Here is a 22,254-nt window from a genome sequence, read left to right as displayed (position 1 = left end):
AAACATGCTAAATTTATTATTTTTAATATTATTATTAATAAATTATTTTGTTTTTATTTTTCTTGTTATGTCGATACATTATTTTGTACAACAATAAAAATAAATAAATACTATTACTTATTTTTATTTTTGTTTGTGTTGTTTGTCGTTATAATGTGTACAGCAGTAAAAATAATTAAAACACTGTAATATGATAGGATAGCAATCACAGAATCCCTCTTAAGGTCGGTCGGGTTGGAATGCAGCCTCCCAGTCATTCCTGCTCCGCGGTGTCAGCCTCACTCGATCCACATCCGGTCCACCTTAAATATTTCTGCTCTCTGAGCGCACCGCGACGGGAGCGCGCGGCAGCGGCGGCAGCAGCGGCTCTGTCAAATCACAACGGGAGTGACGCGCAGGCGGAGCACTTACATCAAAACCCTCCGAGGACTTTTTTTTTAACGCGTAAAAGTCACGGTGTTTTCGGTAAATCGGTGTGGAAGTACGCAGACGTCAGGATTATGAAAAGCTGCGATAGTTAGCCAGCGTCTCGCGGGCGTTTGGAGCACGTTACGTACACAAAGTAAGTTTTTCTCCCAGCTGAGAGGCGCACGAGACGCGACCGAGGACTAACGTTAAAGGGGATTTTACCGTCTCGGCTTTCTGTCGTTGTTTTTATTGTTTGTTTGTTTACACCGAGGGATGTGAGTCTGCCTGTTTGGAGCTGTTTTTATTGACACAAACAACAAGGATAACGCCACTTGTGTTTGAACCCCGCTCTGTTTGAAGTCACCATGCTGACGAACACGGCGCTTTACGCGGTGAAGAAACGGAAGAAGCCGGTTCAGAAAATGTGAGTAAACAAGCGTAAACACACACAAACATCACGGGAATGTTCCGGAAGTGTTCCTGGAATATCTCATACTGCGTGTGGCTGCATAAGAAGCGTGTATACAATAGTTCAATGTGCTTTTATAGCGGCTACAGCGCTGCTACGGTGTCCCTGAAGGCACCATCTGTACTTAAACTGTAATACTTTAATAATGCTGCATCATAAAGTGCCCTTAATCATTATTTACTTGTGTTATTTACATACAAATAACATGCATTATTACAGGAACATGTGTTTCATGCTGTATTTCACTCCCTAAATCATTCATACATGTACACACGCTGCTCTCTAGGTGCAGCGCACACACCTCCAGACTGCATCACAGCCTCTGCATCCACACAGGCCATAAAGTCTATTTTCCCTGCTGTGGTTATGCAATGCTGGCCAGTGCTGAAGTCCAGCAGCACTTCAGGCACATGCAGCATGGAAAATAAAGAAAACCTTTGCTCCAGTGTTATTTTGAATCCAGTTATATCATGTGAGACAGCTGGGCGTCCCACAGGAGCTCCTTTTGACTTCTTTATTTCCCCTCTCTTTCTGAGGGTGGAATTTGGAGTTTGGTTATTAGTGCTGGATTGTTTGAGTGTGCCAGTGAGAGCCAGAAGACCATGCGTCAGGGTCGTATGTACAGGACGGAGATGCTCCAGTGGTTCAGTGTGGCACCCTTTGTTAGCACTGATTGATTTTGATGATTTTTTGGGAGCTTCTCGTACTTGTCCAAGGCTCTCTGGTGGTCTCTGGACCACAGTTCGGCTGCCAGTGCTCTTTCTGGCCTGCTCACAAGTGTCTATATATTTGTGCATTTAAGGAACTATAAGGAAGATAATAAATCACAGACTCTATTGATGACTCGTGCTTTAAAGAACCTTCTGAAATGTCTCTAACATGGGTCCTTGCATAGACCTTTCTGCGCAAGAACCCTCAATAAACGTCATGTAGTTCTTCGTCGACTCAATCGTGCCGTAAAGAGACCTTTACGAAGGTTTTCTTAGAGCGATTCTGTTCTGAATAAAGTCGAAATAGTTCTCCAGAGAACATTAATGTCAGAAGACCTGTTGAGAACTGAACTGCACAGTCTGAATCTGCAGTGGGAGGCAGTCTGAACACTGTGGCTAGAACGACACACCCTCCAGTCTGTTATTGTCTCATTCTGCTAATCGACACATGCGGGAGATGCCGCAGTAAATTAAATGTTAGCAGCCGTCCCGAGAGCGCTGCCTCGTAATGTAATGACAGCTAAATAGAGGGTCGTGAATGAGTTTACACCCTCGGTTCCCTTGTCTTGTAGTCAGACGTCTGAAATAAGGTCTGTGGTCAACACAAGCTGAAGAGACTTTCACGGTTTGTTCGTAAAATGTCACTAAATATCCCACTTTGAATTTCTAAGCTGTAATGTGTCTTAAAAAAGACGTTTGCTAGCAAGTGGCTAAATGAGACTACACAACGTCATCATGCCGAACACAGCTTAACAGCCTCGATGCGTCAACGTTAGCTTTTTACTTCTGGCGTTTGCGCTGAGGCTTCAGCAGTCATTGAAGTGGAGTTCATTTGCTAAGATTATCTTGCTGAATCCAAAATCCAGTGGAAAAATCCCATTGGCTTTTTGGCGACGCTAACGTCTGCATCGGCCTAACAAAAACGTCATCCCTTCAGCACTCTATAGGCTGTGACTGCAGCAGTTGCGGAGGCAGCAGGTTGTTTTTGAAATTAAGTCACTAGAACATCTGAAAAGGCACCAAATCTAACGAAAAAGTCGCCAAATTGATGACAGTGATTGGCGCTGTAAAAGACAGGGGTGCGCCGGATCTAGGCTAGAACACAAGACAACGTAAGACCTTCATTGGAAAACAGACTGCGGAACAATAATCTTTTTATCTCGGTCATCTTGAAATGCTCGAATGATACTTCCTAGTCCTTGAAGAGTGGTGTAAAAACTTTTAGGAACGTTCTTTAATGGACCATGCACACGTTCTGATGACCTCGATAGTGCTTTAAAGAACTACTTACAAAGGTTCTGCAATTTAGCTCACCGTTGCGTTTATTTTTGTTATTTTAACTGCAAGTAAAGAAGTCAAGCACCATGGTAAAATGGCTCTTCTTTGACTTCTCATTACTATTAGAAGAATAGACCCTTAATGGTGCTGCAGAGAACCTTTAGAGACCCTGCATGTGGTGTCAAATAATGCCTTTCACCATGCTAGTTTACGATAAATCCCTTTTAGTACTGTACAGAACTTTTTTGGAGATGTTCTCTTGATGAACATGCTTCAGTCGTCGCTCAAAGACTCATTATAGTGCTGCAGAGAACTGTTTTGAGGTGTTCTCCAAAGCACCATGCTGGAGTCGGTGTTCTTCAACCCTTCATGGTGCATTAAAGAACCTTTCAGAGAGGTTTCGTCAAGCACCATGCTCAAACCGTACCTCGTAGTCCCTTGACGGTGCTGTATAAACTTATTAGTGAGGTTCTTTAATGCACCATGCACAGATGTTCTTCCAGTGACCTTTGACATCGCTTTGAAGAACTACCTACAAAACCTCTGTATTTGAGTTCGTCCATAGTATTTTTGTGGGTTCAAATCCGAAGTAGAGCTTCAAAGAACATTTAGGGGAAGTTTCCAAAAGCACCACACACAAAGCGTTCGTCGTAGAACCCTTTACAGTGGGACAGCACCATGGTAACATGGCTCGTCTTTGACTTCTGATAACTATTAGAGAAATCGACCCTTAATGGTGCTGCAGAGAACCTTTAGATGGACCCTAGAGGAAGTCTTTCACAGTGCTAGAGAGAATTTTTTGAAGCATCATGCTTAAGTCCTGTCCAGAACCACGCCAGTTTACTCTGGATCCTTCATAGTGCTGTAAATAACATGTTTGGAGATGTTCTCTTGATAAGCATTCTTGACTACTTCCTTAAAGACCCAGAGAACTGTTTAAGGTGCTGAAATGGGTGGTTGTAGACCCTTCATGGTGCTGTAAAGAACCTTGTAGAGATGCTCTGTTAAGTACTATGCTGAAATGGTACCTCCAAGTCCCTGTCAGTGCTGTAGAAACGCTTTAGGGAGGTTCTTAAATGCACCATGCATAAATGTTCTTCCACCAACCTTTGTTTTAAGACCTATTCACAAAAGTTCTCCTTAGCGTTGTATTTTTGTGGTTTCACCTGCAAGTAGAACTGCAAAAGTACCTTCAGGGGAAGTACCTGAAGGCACCACACAAGTGTTCTTCCTAGGAACCTTTACAGTGGTATAGCACTTCATACACCTCTCATAACTGTAGAAATAGTTAATGGTGCTTTAGAGAACGAAGGAACCCTCTGAGGAAATCCGAAGCACACTGTTAAAGGGTTCTTCTAGATCCTCCATGGAACTGTTAATAAGTGTAGTAACATGCTTGGATAGTTCCTCAAGGACTCAAAGAGAACTGTTTGGTTCTCTAAAGCACCATGCACACATAGGTGTTCCCAGACACTTGGTGGTGCTACAGAGAACCCTTCCAGAACATAAGAGCAGCTCTGAGCCACGCTGTCTTCCTCACTGGGATTTTACCAGTTTGTGATTTCTAACTTTAACAAGCCAGACGGGAGTGTTAACTGCTGCATACAGAACCACAGGCTCGAGCAGAGAACCACGGCCAGAACCCTGCCAGAACCGCGGTTTCAGTGTGTGTGTGGTACTACCTGCATTAATCATAATCAGGACGTGGAGCGAGAGCACTCTCACGCAATGTTTCCACGAGGGAGGAGGGAGGGAGGGAGGATGGCGTAATCTGAGACTCGCTGTGTGTTTTTTTTTTTCTCCTCCTTCTCCTCGACTGCCACAACATACTTTTTTCCTGTCTTTCCTTCTGTCTCTCTGGGTGTTTTTTCGGGGGGTTGTTTCTTTCCTCCCTCCCTCAACACAAATTAACATAGTTCAGTGTCACGCAAACGCTTACATAACTGTGCCATGTTCGCTCGCCTTTGGTTTTTCAGGAAAAGTTGCTCTCAGGGAGTTTATCTTTATGTTTTTTTTGTTTGGGAAAGAGTGAGTGAGTTATGAGTGTGTGTGTTAGAGACAGAGACAGTTTAACCCACACACAGGTCTCGAGGCGACGTTACGGCAGTCTGCCCTCAGGCAGTGTGCCTTTATATTTACACTGCGTTGTCAAGGGAGAACATTTGAATGTATGGTGATTTCTCTGCGTCCGTTAGAGAGAAACAAACACACAAAGGTTGATATAGGTTAAAAGACCCATATATGATGCTAGAACACATTTCTGGACATCAACGTGCAGCTCTTACAGCCCTCATGCTTCTGGTTTCAGTCTCTCCACTAGTTTCTGGAGTCTGGCTGCAGGGATTTGTTCCCATTGAATTCCCACAAGAGCTTCAGTGAAGTCCAGCACTGATGCTGCGCGATAAGGCCTGGCTGCAGTTCATCTCAGAGGACGGGGCTGAGGTTGGGGATGGATGTGGTTCCAGAGGAGTGAAAAACCAAGATTACTTGTGTCGGATTTAGTGGCATCTAGTGGTGAGGATTGCAGATTGCAGCCAAATGAAACCTCGCCATGTGCTCAGCATGAACCCGCAGTTAGTTTTTACCATGAGCCGAATTATTCGTAGAGGTCTCTTCCTCTCCAGAACAATCGGACCTGGTGAATTAAATCGCTAAAAACACTGAATAAAGCAGTTTCATGTTAAAAATCAGTGTTTTTACAATGCAATTTTGGCTCGTCATGGAGGGGCTGACGCTCCAATGGGAGTCTCCCCCTGTGGAGCCAGTGTTTCGTTTGTCCGTTCTGGGCTTCGGCAGAATCATTCCAGACTTCTTGGACCAGACCTGCTTCTTACGTGGGTAACTTATGTGTCAACTTACAAATGAACTTCATCCCTCAAGCGCACAATTCCCCTCTCATTCATTTCCATTCAATGCAAGGAGAGGGACAAATGAAACATATGCTACCGATGGCAAAGCAAATTTGCGTCTTCGCAACTCTGACCAGTGAAGTCGCAGCCTCATCTAATAGCAAAGTTCTGGGCTACTGTAGAAATGTGGCAGTGCAATATTGTGAGCCCAGTGTGGACAAGATGGCTCATTCTAGGGCAACAGATGAAACCTCTGCCATGTGCTAAGCGGGAACCCGCAGTTAGGTTTCCTCTAATTTTTACCGTGAGCCGAATTATTCGTAGAGGTCTCTTCCATCGCTAAAAATACTGAATAAAGCAGTTTCATGTTAGAAATCTGTGTTTTTACAATGCTGTTTGGCTCGTTGTGGAGGGGCTGATAACTACAGTGGCCGAGGCGCCAACGGGAGTCCTTCTATGTGGAGCCAGTGTTTTGTTTGTCCGTTCTGGACTTCGGCTTCTTGTCAATATACCCCCCCAAACTGTACACGCTGGAGCTTTAAACGGTCGTTCACAGCCTCTTTAAATAGTCTCTCTAGCTTCTGTCTGACCTGACAGGTATCTGCAAACAAAAGAAAAACTGCTGACGTATACAAATGTGTGCAAAGTGTGGACACACTTCACCAAAGTCAACAAAACAGTTGTCGTAATTTAGAGGAAGGGTACTTACGACGAGAGGGGAGCAAGACTTGCTTAGATGTTTATCTATCGTCCGTCCGTCAGAGTGCAGTGTACTTCTGGGGACGTTTCGACGAGTGGGAATTCTAAGTGCGTGACACATCAGTGTCACTAAAGTTGCCTGTCTGAGTTTTTCTTATTTTTACTTATTATGTCATGATGAGAGTGATAACACATGTTATAGAAGTTTCTTTGAATTATATCATTGATTGAGTGTGATACACAGATTAATATGCTGATTCACACTCCTAGAAAGAGTCAGGAAAGTTGAAGAACTTCATAAAACGACACAAAAGCACACAGAAACTCCACACTGGTGTTGTGTGATGACGGTAAAATGTGGAACATTTATTCACTTGTGAATGTTTATATCCAGCGCTGGCCTGCGGATGAATGCGAGTGCCAGAACACTGGAGCGACTCAGCAGGAACTAAACGGTCAGATGTCGCTGCTGGTTACTGGGTTTTTTGTGTGTTTTCATGGGGTCATGCTGATGTGAGGCTCACCGGCTGTTTCTCTTATGACTGTCATGTGACATCAGTCTCAGCTTTCACTTCCCAGACGTTACGACACCAGTAAACATCAAAACAGTGGTGCTGTGATTTTGTGTTTATTTTGTGAGTCCTGTTTTTGGTCATCTGCATTGCTGATACTAGATATTGGCTTTTTTAGTCTGACATCGCCTCTCTGGGCCTGACATCGCCTCTCTGGGCCTGATGTCGCCTCTCTGGGCCTGGTATCGCCTCTCTGGGCCTGACATCGCCTCTCTGGGTCTGGTGTCGCCTCTCTGGGTCTGACATCGCCTCTCTGGGCCTGACGTCGCCTCTCTGGGCCTGGTGTCGCCTCTCTGGGTCTGACATCGCCTCTCTGGGCCTGACGTTGCCTCTCTGGGCCTGGTGTCGCCTCTCTGGGTCTGACATCGCCTCTCTGGGCCTGACATCGCCTCTCTGGGCCTGGTGTCGCCTCTCTGGGTCTGACATCGCCTCTCTGGGCCTGGTATTGCCTCTCTGGGCCTGGTGTCGCCTCTCTGGGTCTGACATCGCCTCTCTGGGCCTGACATCGCCTCTCTGGGCCTGGTATCGCCTCTCTGGGCCTGGTATTGCCTCTCTGGGCCTGGTATTGCCTCTCTGGGCCTGGTATTGCCTCTCTGGGCCTGGTATTGCCTCTCTGGGCCTGACATCGCCTCTCTGGGCCTGGTATCGCCTCTCTGGGCCTGGTATCGCCTCTCTGGGCCTGGTATCGCCTCTCTGGGTCTGACGTCGCCTCTCTGGGTCTGACATCGCCTCTCTGGGCCTGACATCGCCTCTCTGGGTCTGACATCGCCTCTCTGGGCCTGGTATCGCCTCTCTGGGCCTGGTGTCGCCTCTCTGGGCCTGGTATCGCCTCTCTGGGCCTGGTATCGCCTCTCTGGGCCTGGTATTGCCTCTCTGGGCCTGACGTCGCCTCTCTGGGTCTGACGTCGCCTCTCTGGGCCTGACGTCGCCTCTCTGGGCCTGGTGTCGCCTCTCTGGGTCTGACGTCGCCTCTCTGGGCCTGACGTCACCTCTCTGGGCCTGGTGTCGCCTCTCTGGGCCTGGCGTCGCCTCTCTGGGCCTGATATCGCCTCTCTTGGCCTGGCGTCGCCTCTCTGGGCCTGGCGTCGCCTCTCTTGGCCTGGCGTCGCCTCTCTTGGCCTGGCGTCGCCTCTCTGGGCCTGATATCGCCTCTCTTGGCCTGGCGTCGCCTCTCTGGGCCTGATATTGCCTCTCTGGGAAATCGGTGGTGCGCCGGTCCTCCTCCTGGGCTCTTTCCTCTTCCTGTATCATAACTCCAGCAGTGGAACAGACGCCAACATCGTATTTAGTTTCTTTTGTTCTGCAAAGGTGTCGTTGCCCCGCTGGAGACAAAGTGCCTTTGTGTGAACGCAGGGGAGTGTTTTTCTTCAAGTCCAACAAACCCCCCCCCCAGAACAACTCGTTCACACACACACACACACACACACACACACACACAGACATTCATATACACACTCAGATATATACACACACCCCTTCCAGGGCAGATTTGATAGATAAAACGAGGAGCAACAACACTGGCCACTCATTGTTCTTGCAGGGAGTTGTGCCGCCGTCAGGAATGCGGCGATAGGCATCTCGCCTTGATTTCAGATATGTCGTGTTCTGGAGTATTATTGGAAGCAGATGTTTGCAAGTGACTAACGTTTGCAGATTAGTCTGAACTCCACACCCGTCCACCTGCGCTTTTCTTTTGGTTTCTGAACACAGTGGTTGTTATACTTAGTCTGATATATTCCACAGCACGGCACTGGCTTGAGCTGCTCTGCCTCCTAATGTTATTTTTAGAGGCATTTCTGAGAGCAGTTAACCTGTGAAATTGTACATTTGCTGGTTAAACCCTTCGCCCTCTGTCCTGCCAGCTCCTCACATTCCTGCTGAGGCATTATTTCACCACACTGGTCTTTAAATTTCATCTAAATCTCACATATTGTGCAGGAGGCAACTCATGTTCTGCCTGTTAATGTTATTTTTAGAGGCATTTTGGTCCTTTTTAGGGCGCAGTAGGCAGCCCCCTAAAAGCTTACAGTCAGTACGTGGGTATTTGTGCCTCTAAATGATATTTTAAAAGTAATTTTGGTGTCTGTTGAGAACATTTTACCAGTGAAGTCAAACACTGACCCTTATATCAGTACTTCTTCACATTTTCTTGTGCGAAGTTTACCACACTGTTGTTATGTTTCCTCCATTGAGCAACCTGGTAAGAAAGGCCCCACAAATTGCAAAAAAATAATAATAATAATGAAAAATAAAAAATCAGATAATTATTTAAATAAAGCTAGGGAAAAATATTTATAATATTTATTATTATATCATTACATTTCAAAACTGTGTTGCAGAATTATTATAATTTTTAACGGCCTGCCAGGTCATTTCTGTTTGTTTGTTTTTTAAATTTTTTTTAAAATTTAATTTAATTTGTTATTATTATTGTTATTATTTTACCAACTTTCTTGTTTTTAATTTTCTCTTTTTCCTGATTTTTTTTGCATTTTTTGGCGTAATTTCTTCTTTTGTTGCTCTTTGCCTTCTTCACGTGTTTTTTAATGAGATCAGGCTAATTAAAAAGGTTTCATAGGGTTACATTTATCTCAGTTATGCTGGTTTTTCCACATTCATTTTTGTATTTTTACCACATTGGTTGTTCTGTATCATTTAAATTTCACATATTTTGCGGTAGACAACTCTGACAGTCAATGCACGAGTTGTTCTGGCTCTTTGTGTTATTTATTAATTAATTTTGGTCATTTTTTTAGAGCACAGTTATTATATTTTTTGCAGAAGGCAACTCAAGTTGTTTTGCCTGCTAATGTTATTTTTAGAGGCATTTTTGGTCCCTTTTGAGTGCACTTAAGCAGTGATATCATACATTTAACCTTAGCTCAGTCCTGTTTTGTATATTTAAAAGACTGTTATTATAGTTCATTTAAATAAAAGTCAGTAAATGAAGTGTTCTGCCTCCTCATGTTTTCATTTAGAGGCATCTTGGTCCTTTGTTGCAGAGCAGTAGGGTGCTATATTTCACCTAAACGTCTTACATTTTGCAGCAGGCGACTTTAAATGCCTTTAAATGTTAGTTATAGAGGCATTTAAGTGCTTTTTGAGAGCATTTAACCTGTGATATTATAATTTAAACCTTATTTCAGTCCTACCAGTTCTTTTCACATTCCCTTTTTTAACACTTATTGTTATGTTTTGCATGTATTTTGGTGCTTTTTAGAGAGCAGTTGGTTGTTGTATTTTATCTAAATTTCACATATGTAGCAACAGGCAACATTTAGAGGCAAGAATTCTCATGCATTGACTTTAAATGTTGGTTCTAGAGACCTTTTCGTCCCCTCTGAGAACATTTAACCCGTGAAATCACTAGTCCTGACTCTGTCATATTCATTTTGTTGTATTTTAATCTAATTTAAACACATTTTGCAGCACGTTTTTGCCTTTTTGAGATCAGCTAACTTGTAAAATTCTACATTTGCAGATAAAAGCTTCCTCCAGTCTGCCACTGTGGTTTGTTATATTTCATCTGAATGTAACCGTGTTCACAACAGGCCCAAACGTACTGCGTTATTTATTGCTGTTTCCTCCTCTTCGTGTTATTTCTAGAGACATTTTGCTGCTGTCGGAGAGAAGTTAAGCTCAGTGAAGTCTCACAGCGCAGATGTGGATTGTTCAGCCTCTTGTTAGTGTTTTTAAAGGCTGTCCTTCTGGCAGCAGCTGGGCTGTAAAATTACACATTAGGATTGGCAGGTGAACGCTTGGCAAATAAAACCTCAGCTGTTTACATTTCATTAACATTTCTGTCTGTTTTTTTTATTGGTGCAGAACTACAGAACAGACCTCAGTCTCTTATGGAGCGAGCTTGGTCTGTGTGTGTCGTAGATGCCTGTTTTTCCTGACATTAAAGTTCGATATTCAGCTTAAACGTTCCCGGAGTTATTACACAGCCAGTATTTAAAGTTGTGTTTCAACGCACCTCATTTATGTTCATATTTGAGGCATTTTAATCCAAGTTTTGGCTGCTTTGTTCAACTATAAAATAATAAATTTGCTCGCCAGATATTAGCCAGCTCCAAAGACTTTATTACTTTTCATTTTCTAGTGCTGGAAAGAGACGTTTCTGTGTGTTCAACAAACTGTTTCCTCACTCTTGTTGGTCCTTTTTTTGTTGCTGAGGGGGTTTATGTTGGTCAACATTTTCTGCAACTTCACACCGCACGTTGTGACACAGTGAGGCACCAGTAATGAGGAAGTTGAAGGGTCACAGTGTCTAGAAAGTATGTGGTACTGCAGGTGCATACACACACACACACACAGAGTGAGCGCCACAATTGGCCTCACCTGACCTAGAAATCCCCAGCGGAGTCATCAGCAGGAACATCTGAACCTGATTTAACTTGAGAACCAGCAGACGTGCAGCTGCTCTGTGTGAGACCGACCTGTAACTGGGAGGTTACTGGTTCCATTCCCACTACAACCACATGCTCTGCTGCAGTGTTCTTGAGCAAGACCCTGACACCTGATCTGCTCACAGTCTTCACATCAGATATTTTATTATGTGTTCATTTGCAGATACAACTCAACATTTTACCTCGATTACGATTAATGAATGATTATTTTGTTTTTTTGTTATATCAGTCTTTTTTTTCAACAGTATTTTCATTTAAATTTTCATCCTTGACCCTTTTCCTCCAATAGTTTTGCAGTCAGCGCTTAACATCCATGTCACAGCTGTGCAGGCCTTCAACAGCGACAGTCACAAGCGCTTGTGCAGCAGCAACAACCATCCACACCAAACACAGCGCGCTAATCGAATCATTCAAGTTACTCGAGGAATCGTTTCAGCCCTGGTTTTGATGAAGACTGTGTGATGCAGCTGAAAGCTCCAGTTAAGAGCTTTGAGTTTTGTTTTGCTGGACTGCTCTCCAAGGCAGGGAGCGTCTCACTGCTATATTTATAATATTTAGACGGCGCTTGTTTGAGAACATTCACTCAGAACTTAGACGAAGATAAATAACTGTCATGGGAAACTTTCCCAGCATCCTTTGGCAGAGGAGTCCTGCTCCGGTTTGATTCGAGCTTGTCTCGGCTGTGATTGCCACGAGAGCGACCACGGAGCATGTCAGCTATCGGTTCAAAGATTTATTGTGAAGGGGAAAAACACAGACGCTCAACGATGTGAAACTTGATTATGTTTCCGTCAAGTGGAGAGCAGAAATAAAGACGACTTGTGATAAGAATCAGTTTCTGTTCTCGTGTCTTTAGTGCACTTAACACACTGAAGTTTATCTTTAATCATGAAAATCATAAAAAGTTGTTATTGAAATGGTGAAAAACACAAACTTAAGCAACAAAGCGCCTCTCAGAGGTTTATAAAAGTCCCTCTTTCTCTGCCGTTGATCAGATATCAGACTGTGGTTAAACCGTACGGGTGCGAAAATCACTGCAGAGCTGCGACAACCTGCCGCGGATAAATATCGTTCTGGGTGTAAACGAGAGGCATCTCCAGGGCTGGTTTGAGGTGCTCCACAGCTTCACACCTTCTCTGGGAAAAAGAAAAGCCCCTCTGTGCTGCAGAGGTCTGGTTCGAGTTAGAGCCGAGGAGCCGCCGGGTTTACCGCCGGTCACCGGAGTTCAGTTACAGATACAGACCTGCTTTCTGCTGTGGTGCTTCATGTGACGGCGCTGAGCAGACGGGCGTATTTAACTCTAAGTGAAGAATTAACGCATAGCTGGTGAACGTGTGCCTGTCTGTGTTACAAGAATCTGATCTTACGTGACCTTTAGAGTCGCATGTAGGAAGGGAAACGTTTCCTCTCACTCGGAAAATGTGTCTGTCCTGCATCCTGCACACACATACACACACACACACACACACACACACACACACAGAGGTGAGGCGATAACAAACAAGCCCTGACATCAGGCTGCTGACCTGGTTCCCATGGCGACAGTGGATGGAGCAGATAGCTCGGCCCTCTGGAGAGTGGAGGTGGACCGGGACATGTTGTTTTCCACTCAGGGAGGGAGACGAAGCATGGAAACTTTAAAACATGAAATAATCCTCTGCTGTTGTGTGAATATTAGGAGTTCACCGTTTAGTCAAGTGCCATTAAATCATTGCAGAAGAAGAAGGTGCAATGTGGGGATGTTATTAATAGTGCAAGTCAAACATGATGCAGATCTTATTTATTAATTTGAGGAAGTCCTGTTTCTGTCTGACCACAGTAGTATTTTTGAACGCTTCATGTACATCATGATTTATCGTGTGCAGTGACGGTTTTAAGGCGACTAATCACAAGCGGATCAACATAAAATTAATCTGCAGTTATCCTGATGATTGATTCAGTGGTTAAATAATTTTCCGGCTTCTCAAATATGAACATTGGCAGTTTTTCTTTGTTATAAATCTGTGCACTGGTGTGTGAAAATTGGATATCTTTTGGTTTTGTGCTAATCTTTCCAATAATTGTTAGATGCAGCTAGACATGTCACAATACTAGAAATTTAGTAGCTGATACCAATACCAGTGTAATGCCACAGTTCCCAATACCCAGTGCGATACCACGGAAAAACACATGAATTACATGTACTAAAAGATTTAATTTAATTTAATTTTATTTCATTTTTTAATTTATTTATTTTTTCTATTTTGTTTTATTTTATTTTATTTTAATATATTTTATTTTATTGGTTTTAAATCAATTTTATTTTTGAATTTATTTATTTTTTATTATTTTTATTTTTATTTTATTTTATTTTATTCTATATTGTTTTAATTTATTTTATTTTAAATTAGGTATGCTTTTACTTGCACTGGTTTATTGGTTAATGTATTATTTTATCTCATGATAATCTTTTATCGTTCTATTTATTATATTTCATCCCGTTTCTTTTTTTAAATTAATTTGAATCATATGTATCATCCTCTTTTAATGGTCTACTTTAATTGTTATTATTTTATTCAATTTTAATATTTATTTTAAATCAGCCCTTGGTCACATGTCTTTGTATCTTTATTGGTTTATCCTTCATCTTAATTATTATTTCATGAGGTTTTATTCTTAGATGTAATGGATTCGATTCAGTTTTATGGTTGGTTGCTGACTTTGTCTTGTGGCTGCAACTTCAAAACTTCAATTAAATGTGCTGTATAAATAAATAAAGTTTTGCTTCCTTGCTTGCTAAATTAAATTGATCTTAAATTAAATGCTCAAAGTGTATACGTGGATCTTTGTTACCGTGTTTTAACGTTGTCTTCTTTCTGTACCCGCAGACCCAAACCACCACCCCCAGATGGCGCCAAGTCCAACCCGTCCAAGCGCCACCGCGACCGGCTCAACGGCGAGCTGGACAAGCTCACCAGCCTGCTGCCCTTCACCGAGGAGGTCAGGGCACGGCTGGACAAGCTGTCCGTGCTGCGCCTCAGCGTCGGGTACCTGAAGGTCAAGAGCTTCTTCAACGGTGAGTGTCAGAAGTGTCTTTGAGCTGCTAACGTCGGAAATAAGAAACCTTTAGTCTTCCAGGGAAAGCAGTTCAGTCTTTCATGAGACTGTCGAAGCCTTAAAGGGATAATTTGGATTTTTTGAAGTGGGGTTGTATCGGGTATTTATCCACAGTCAGTTTGGAGAAGCAGGCTGGAGTCCGACACGGAAGCTGAGCAATGTACTGCTGTGGATGGGTCTGAAATAAAATGTATTTCAGCCACCTAAAAAAATCAGTATTAGTTTAAGTGTACGCCATATTGAGAGTATCTTCAGCGATGGCTTTAGCTCCCCATCTATGCTCTCGTCAAAGCCACCAGACTCCATTGAGAAAAACAGCAATTTAAGCTCTCTTAACACAGGAGCTGCTGGTGTACCGCTGCTTTGATTAAGTTAGTTTATTTGTGATAATGTGTGACTTTGGTGACTCCAAACTAACCCCTTGAGATGCCAAAGTCACACAGTCACACAAAATAAGTAACTTACCAAGGCAGCAGTCAACCAGCAGCTCCTGTGTTCAGCTGCCTTAAATCGCTGTTTTTCTCAATGGAGTCTGGCATTGAAGAGAGCGATATAACGGCTTCATTTTCCAGTTGGAAATCATCATCTGATGTTAAAGTAAAGCAGTGAAAATACTCTCAATGTAGCGTATGCTTTGATATGAATGTTTTCAGGTGGCTAAAATATGTTTTTTTGCTGGCCCCCATCTGCAGCAATAGATTTCTTAGCTTCCGTGTCGAACTCCAGCCTGCTTCTCCAAACTGGGGGCGCGCTGACGGACATCTACTGCTTGTAACATACTTTCCATGGAAGTACCCCATACAACCCCACTTTAAAAAATCTGGATTACCCCTTTAATTTATGACCATCGTGAACGCATGAACGTATTGGTGCTCGTCTCTATTTGTCAGAATGCTTAAAGGGCAGACGTCTAGACTGCAATCAAATCTCACACCCAGAGCCATGCTTTCATTTTCATACACACTCTGCGCTGATTTGAATAGCAGAGAAAAACTTAAGGTCGAATTTCACTGCACCTAGGAAGCAGTTGTTTTGTTTGTTTTCCAGATGTGACACAGAAATAAAGTGAATCCTGACCTATTTCTGTCAGCATGTCTGAGGGAAACTTGAGGCTCAGCGAGGTTATTCCAGTTTCCATCGAGCTTCCTCGCATTGTTCCGCCTCCTCTTATGAAAACAGCAGCGATTAGCCCCAGACAGCCCGAGAGACAGGGTTCCTATTTACAGTGAAGGGCGTCTGGGGCGTGTGGCCGCCACCAGCTCAGAGGCTATATCTGTGCAGGGCTGTGAAATCTGGCCCTCCTGGCTCACCGTATATTAGCAGGTGTGCTGCGGGCTGAAATGCTAATGTACACAAGTATGATCAGAGCGTGTGGGTGTGCAGTCGGTAAATACCAGACGGTACATGTGGTTTCTGGATGTTTCTGAAGACGCCTGGAGGGAAACTTGTGAGATTATCGAGCAGAGGTGAAGACGCTGACGGCGAATACAGTTGAAAATTAAGAATCAGAACTGACAATTTAAAACTTTTATTCCACATTTAAGATGAACCCTGCTAAATTTGAGTGTGTCTCCAGCTGTAACTGACACCAGCTCCCCACAGAGATCTCGAAACGAGCTAATCAGAGCTTGGATCCAGCAGGAACGTCTGTGAGGAGGTGATATATCACTATTCCTGAGCACTGCAATAATAAAACCGCTCTTGCGTTCACTTTATTGGCTTGAAATTGAGGCCTTCATCGCTGGAATCAATGAGAGTTTTTGTTCCGTAACGGACTACAAAGTCAGCCAGAAATTAAGTAATCAATGAGTCACTGGCGTTGACTAACAATCCCATCAACCTCCTGCAGACATGTTTGGACTTTCTGTGATCGGAGACGGTATAAAACTGACTTATTACGTCTGTCATGTGAGTGTATGTGCAGAGACAGTATGTTCTGAGCCGCTCTCATCAAAACAAAGTTTCAGCTTCGACCGGTTGCCAAAGGAAACAGGCAGCACAGCCGGTTGCTTTGGAGTCATCAATTATTTGGCAGCGCTGGTCACTTAGTGTCGGCTGAACAAAAGCGTTTGGAGTCTGGTTACTTTCAAGCCACACCGTCAGTGTGCGGCGAGGTTGGTGGTTCTCGCAGCTCCGCTCGGAGCTTTTATTTTGAAAGAGGATCAGTGGGAAGTTTTTCTGGTTACAGCTTCTCAAATGCAAAGATTAGCTGAGAGTATCAGAGGTTTGGACATAACAGGACATGTGAAGACATCACCTTGGACTCTCAAAACATTTCTCAATGTGTCACTGACCAAATAATTACGAAGTTGATTATTAATACTTGAAACAAACTTTTAGTTGCAGCCCTACTGTATGATAAAGACATTATAATGACATGATAATTAACTTAAAGAGCCTCTTAACACCCCCAAAAATGATTTCAAACCCAGACACATGCTGTTGCAGTTGACTAGTTGTCAACTATTAAATTAATCAAGTAGTTTTTTGAATAATTTAAAATAATGTTGGGCTGTTTTGCCGGCAAGCTGCGAGCGTAGGGTAGACATATTGGCGGAACCCTTTTAGTTTAAACAGACCGAGGCCGCCTTCCGCCACGAGAGGAGCTGTTGATGACTTGTGGGAGGAGCTGTTGATGACGCCGCACGTGTGAGCCACTGGCGGTGGACTAACAGGAAACAGCTGATAGCAGGAGTTAGCGAGCAGCTAGTAGCAAGAGGGAAACACAAACCTGACAGACACTGTGAAGATGAGCAACTGGGGAGACAAGGAATTGCGCGCCCTCCTTGTCCTCGCAAACGAAGAGGCCATTAACCGTCAGATGACGGGGACGGTGAAGAACGGGCCGACTTATGAGAGAATCGCCGAAGGACTGACCAGCCGCGGCTTCCCTCCCACGTCACTGTTTACGTCACACGCTGAGCTACACGTTTTGTTACTTGCTCACGCCCCCCATTGCCCCGAAAAAGGCACATTCTGTATAAACAAAAGTAGGTAGGCGGCATTTTGCTGCACTCCCCGATTTTGTTTTTATACTGCCAATGCTGAAAAAAGACTGATTGGGCTTTCCTGCTAATTTGCGCAATTCCTATCTAAAAAGGTCTACTGTGTCCATACTAAAAATGTACGTACGGGTGAAAAACTTAAACCAAAAACAACCGCAACCTCAGTGGCATTTGTTTCGATCCCACTGCCTCTTGACTTTAGCCTTTTGTTTACTTTCCTCACTTCCGTTTCTCCTCTCGTTTACCAAGCTGAACTGCCAATCAGAGTGATTTCATTCTGCCATCTCCAATCCTGATTCAACATGCAGAGTTAGTAAAAAAAAAAAAAAAAAGAAAGCCATTAACATGAGCCGCCTGTTAATGACGCTGTGGGCTAATGGGCATGTAGCTACTTCCATATTTCAGATGATACGTCATGTTTGTAGTCGACCAATGAAGATGAGTTTACATATCACCTTGGGTTCGTCCTTCACCTTCTCAAAATGATCCCACACTTTGGATTTCCTGCCCGACATGTTATTAACTAGCCTGTGGAATAACTGCCCTGGAAATTAACGTGTGGCCACTTCCTGTGTCTGTCCTTTCAAATTAAAGTCCCACATGGTCCTGTTATGTAGGTTTTGAGTTTCATGTTTGTGTCATTTTTAGTTTTGTGACCGATGAAATCTTGCAGACTAATGACCCAAGACATTTGAGGACGTCATCTTGGGCTTTGGGAAACACTGATCAACATTGTCACCTTTTTCTGACATGTTACAGACCAAACAACTTATTGATTCATCGACAAAGATTAATCGACGATGAAAATAATCATTAGTTGCAGCCACAGACCAGAATCAGTTGAAAGGGTAATGAAGTATCTGTGTTTCGTAGACGATGATTGATTGGTTGCCTGTGAGCAACACCTTAGAAAGACTAATTGACTCCATTAAGTCGCCAGAGATCTGAGTTTTCATAAAATCTCCTGAGAACACACAAATATCCGTCACTTTCCCTCCCACCGAGCCCCACCCATTTCCTGTGTCGGCCCCTGCAGCACCCCGGGGCCCCTCTTCCTCCGACTGTTCAGCCTTTTCCTCCTCGGCTCCTCCGTCTGAAGTTCACAGCTCCTTCGCCCCCGCCTCCACCTCAAACAAACGCTGCAGGACTCCAGTTTGTTGTTCCAGCAGGGAGGCCTGTTCGCACGGCAGGCCTGCACCGGGGACAACTCGGGGCTTTATGCATTCATGAGACACTCCAACACACACTGAGAGGTCCACCAAATTGACTCCGTCGCTCCTGCTTCAAAGCGCTTTTAGTGCATGCATCAGATTCATTTGAAGTGCATTGTGGTGCATGTGATTATCCACATTTGAGGCTCCGCTTTGTCTTTGTGATGTATTTTAAAAGTCCTCATTACTGTTGCTTTGGAGTAATGACATGTTTGCCCACCTTGAGATGAATGCAAAGAGCAATATTAACTCTGTTTAGTTATTGAAACCAGTCGTCCCTTAATTTCCTGGTTCCTCGTTATCATTCCTGATCGTCTTTATAGTTGTGTTGTGCAGACAATGCCGTGCGTCTTCCTCAAGAAGTTGTTTCTCTGTCATAATGTGATGTATTATCTGCTGAAATCGGATGTTTGGATGAGACACTGAAAGGTAAATTACCTCAGAGTATAGGTTATGAGCTGGTGCAGGCTCCTGTCTAATCATGATAATAATAAGAATAAGTCTCTGTCCATTATTTCTCTCTTTATTTCTATAGTAAACATTGTTTGCATGAGCAGCTTTTACGGCATCGAACATAAAAGTTTATAAAGCACTTAAACATCCAAATAAAAAGCATACATCAAAGACGGGAGAATATTGAGAGTGGAGATAAAAGGACGGGACAGAGGGTAGAAATAATAGAGAAAACTATAAAATAAAAGACATCATGTAACAGCAACTCCATAAAATTAGATTTTTACAGGCTGATTTTAAAGGTAGAACTGATACAGATACAACACAGCTGCTCCCGTCAAGGTTTATTTTGCTCCCTCTTGAGTTTGAAGTGAACCAAGTGCAGCATTATGTTGATCAGAAAAGGTTTCATCAGTAATGCTGGCATGGTTTCCTCCAATTTGATGATTGTTTGTTCCGAGGACCAATAGTTGATGAAAAAACAAGGTTGGATTTCCATACCTGTGTCTTTTGTAATTGGGGAAATAACCATCACGATGTCCTAGACCCTGAAGTGACAGCTTAGAAGTCCTCATTTAGTTTGACCCAAGAGTCCAAAACTGAAAAATATTTAATTTAATTCCTCTTCTATGTCTTCCTGAAATCATGAATGAAAGGCTTATAGTAACACAGTATGGTCCAGGGCAATGGGCAGGTCACTAGTTCTAACCATCTTAGCATCAGGCATCGAAACATTTAGGTAAAAGTGTTGTCAGTGTGGGTACGCTACATGTCGTTAGCTTGGTTGGATTCTCTTCATTGAGATTTACCAGCAATAGGGCTGCAACTAGCGATTATTTTCGTTGTCGACTAATCTGCCCATTATTTCCTTAGTTTAGATTCCTTAGATTAGTCGACTAATCATTTTATCGAAAAATGTGTTAAAATGTTGAAAAATGTTGGTCTGTCTCTCCCAAACCCCAGATATATGTCATTTAATGTCTTGTTTCGTACTCACGCCAAAGGGTTTCAGTTCACTGTCATTGGAGAGTGTGTAAAGCTGCCAATATTTGAATGTAACAAGCTGCAATAAGAGTATTTTGGGTACTTTTATATGAAAAATGACTCAAACCGATTAGTCGACTGCTAAAATCTAATAGTCTATTAGGCATCGATTAGTCAAGTAATCGTTGCAACCCTAACCAGCATAGTAAAGAAAAGAGATGCAAAAAAAAGGTGACGCCCGACCCTTGAAGTGCTCAATTAAGAGTTATAAAAGAGTTTAAATTCGAGGACCTGACTTTCCTTTATGTGTTAATAAGAGACGAAAGACTAAAGGGTCTGCTCACGACTCTTTGGACATCCTTGTGTCCCAGTGTTGAAACTACAGATTAATCGATAGTGAAAATGCTTCTACAAAGTAAACCTGTACTCATGATAGTCGACGTAAAGTTGAGGATCTTTATCTCTTGAATGTTGTCTATGACTCTCTGCTTTGACTAACCTTTGAAAGAAAGTAGACCATGTTACGTAAAGTCCTGCTGGGAGCACAGCGACAAGACAGGAAGTGGCTTTGATATTCTTAGCCCCTGAGCCTAGACTGAGCTTTTCCAACCTTGGCATCTGGGAAAAAAGACATATTTTCCTTGCAGAAGTACAACATGTGGACAGAGCCCAAAGTTAGATGTTGATTCATAGCTTTATGTTCCAAAACTGTCCAACAATGGTGTAAAAACTGTCGGTAGTGAGCAGAGGCTGAGAGAGAAAGAGATGCATCTTCAACCCTTTTCAGTTCCCAAAGCACAGGCATGAACGTATCCTTTGTGAGCTCGTGTGTGGCCCCTGCGCAGTCCAGACGCTGATGGCAGCAGGAGTTTCTCAATTAGACTATTCTTGATGAGGAATTCGGATGAACCACAAGACCTCCGAGGCTGGGAAAGCCTGGTGTTCGCCAACAAAGGCATACCTCCTCCGCTGTCCTGTAAACACAGGCCAACCTTATTATCTGCTGCGATAAAGACTCATAAATGAAAATATATGTATCGCTTAAAGAGGAGTTTTAGAGTCCAATAGGACCTCAGAGTGGATACCTGCAACTGTGGCCAGACCTAAAAGTACTGAGATAAAATATTGTGGTCTTAAAACATATTTGCAACTGTAAAGAATTTAGATGTGTTTTCGCAGCTGTGCCAGATCTGTCCCTGAATAGATTATTCTGAAATTTGATGTAAAGCAGGAACTGTTGAATCAAAGAATCGAATCCGTCCAGACATCCAATGCAAAGACTTTGGACGAGTTCATTCATCAGACATAAAGACATCCACAGTTTCAGAAACAGGCCGAGTGTCTGCGGCCGTGGTGAATCCCTCATTGTGATTGCGGCGTTACCTAACGCGCCAGTCACAGTCTGTGTGGTGGTGAATTTCCCATCATGCGCCTCAGCGAACAAAGACGACCCCGGAGTGTGAAGGCTCATGGGAAGGCCAGGCCAGCTCGCCGCTCCAGCAGGATGTGGCTGAGAAAGGAACGCTCTGTGTCCGTCCTCTCATCCCTGTCTCTCTCCCGAGCCGCTGGACGGGGACGATGGGCCAATGGGAAGTGCCCGGGGGTTTGATCCCATGGCCGACGCTCACAACACCGCCATTGTTCAACACAGTGGACATTTTCTGAACCAGACCTCCCTCATCTTCAGACACAGATCTGTTTTTATCCTCAGTGTCTGTCTCTTTTTTTCTCCCCCTCCATCCGACTAAAGAAAACGTGTCAACTCTGAAATAATGTCACATTTATTTTACTTTTCATGCACACAGTCATACACAACCTAACCTGCTCTTTTAGCTTGTCACTTTAATTATTTTTAAATACACATTTGCCCCGTAATATTTCATATAAACAGTATAAAGACAAATACCAGACCCAGAGTTGGAGTACTGAGCGGGCCTTCAGTGCACAGGCCCAGGGGGCCAAAGGGGTCACAGCCTCTGTTTGAAGTGACTGTTAACATTTCTTGTTGGAAAGCATTCAAAAGTCCACAAAGAGACACAAACCAGCTACAAAGAGAAACCAAGCAAGGAGCAAAACAGCCACAAAACCAAGAAAACAACCAAAAAGAGGCA

General features: G+C 43.4%; 1 protein-coding gene across 1 annotated transcript in view; it reads left to right on the top strand.

Annotated features, from left to right (window-relative positions):
• Nucleotides 1–430: 430 nt before the first annotated feature.
• LOC117249897 (aryl hydrocarbon receptor) overlaps nt 431–22,254 on the top strand; it is a 96,658-nt gene continuing 74,834 nt past the window's right edge. The window contains exons 1-2 of the mRNA XM_033615712.2: nt 431–832; nt 14,262–14,449. Of these exons, the coding sequence (XP_033471603.2) occupies nt 774–832; nt 14,262–14,449 (247 nt within the window). The 5' untranslated portion in view covers nt 431–773. The remainder of the gene's footprint in view (nt 833–14,261; nt 14,450–22,254) is intronic.

Source organism: Epinephelus lanceolatus, chromosome 24 (assembly GCF_041903045.1).
Source record: "Epinephelus lanceolatus isolate andai-2023 chromosome 24, ASM4190304v1, whole genome shotgun sequence".
NCBI lineage: Eukaryota > Metazoa > Chordata > Actinopteri > Perciformes > Serranidae > Epinephelus > Epinephelus lanceolatus.
This window is presented reverse-complemented; position numbering and strand designations above follow the sequence as displayed.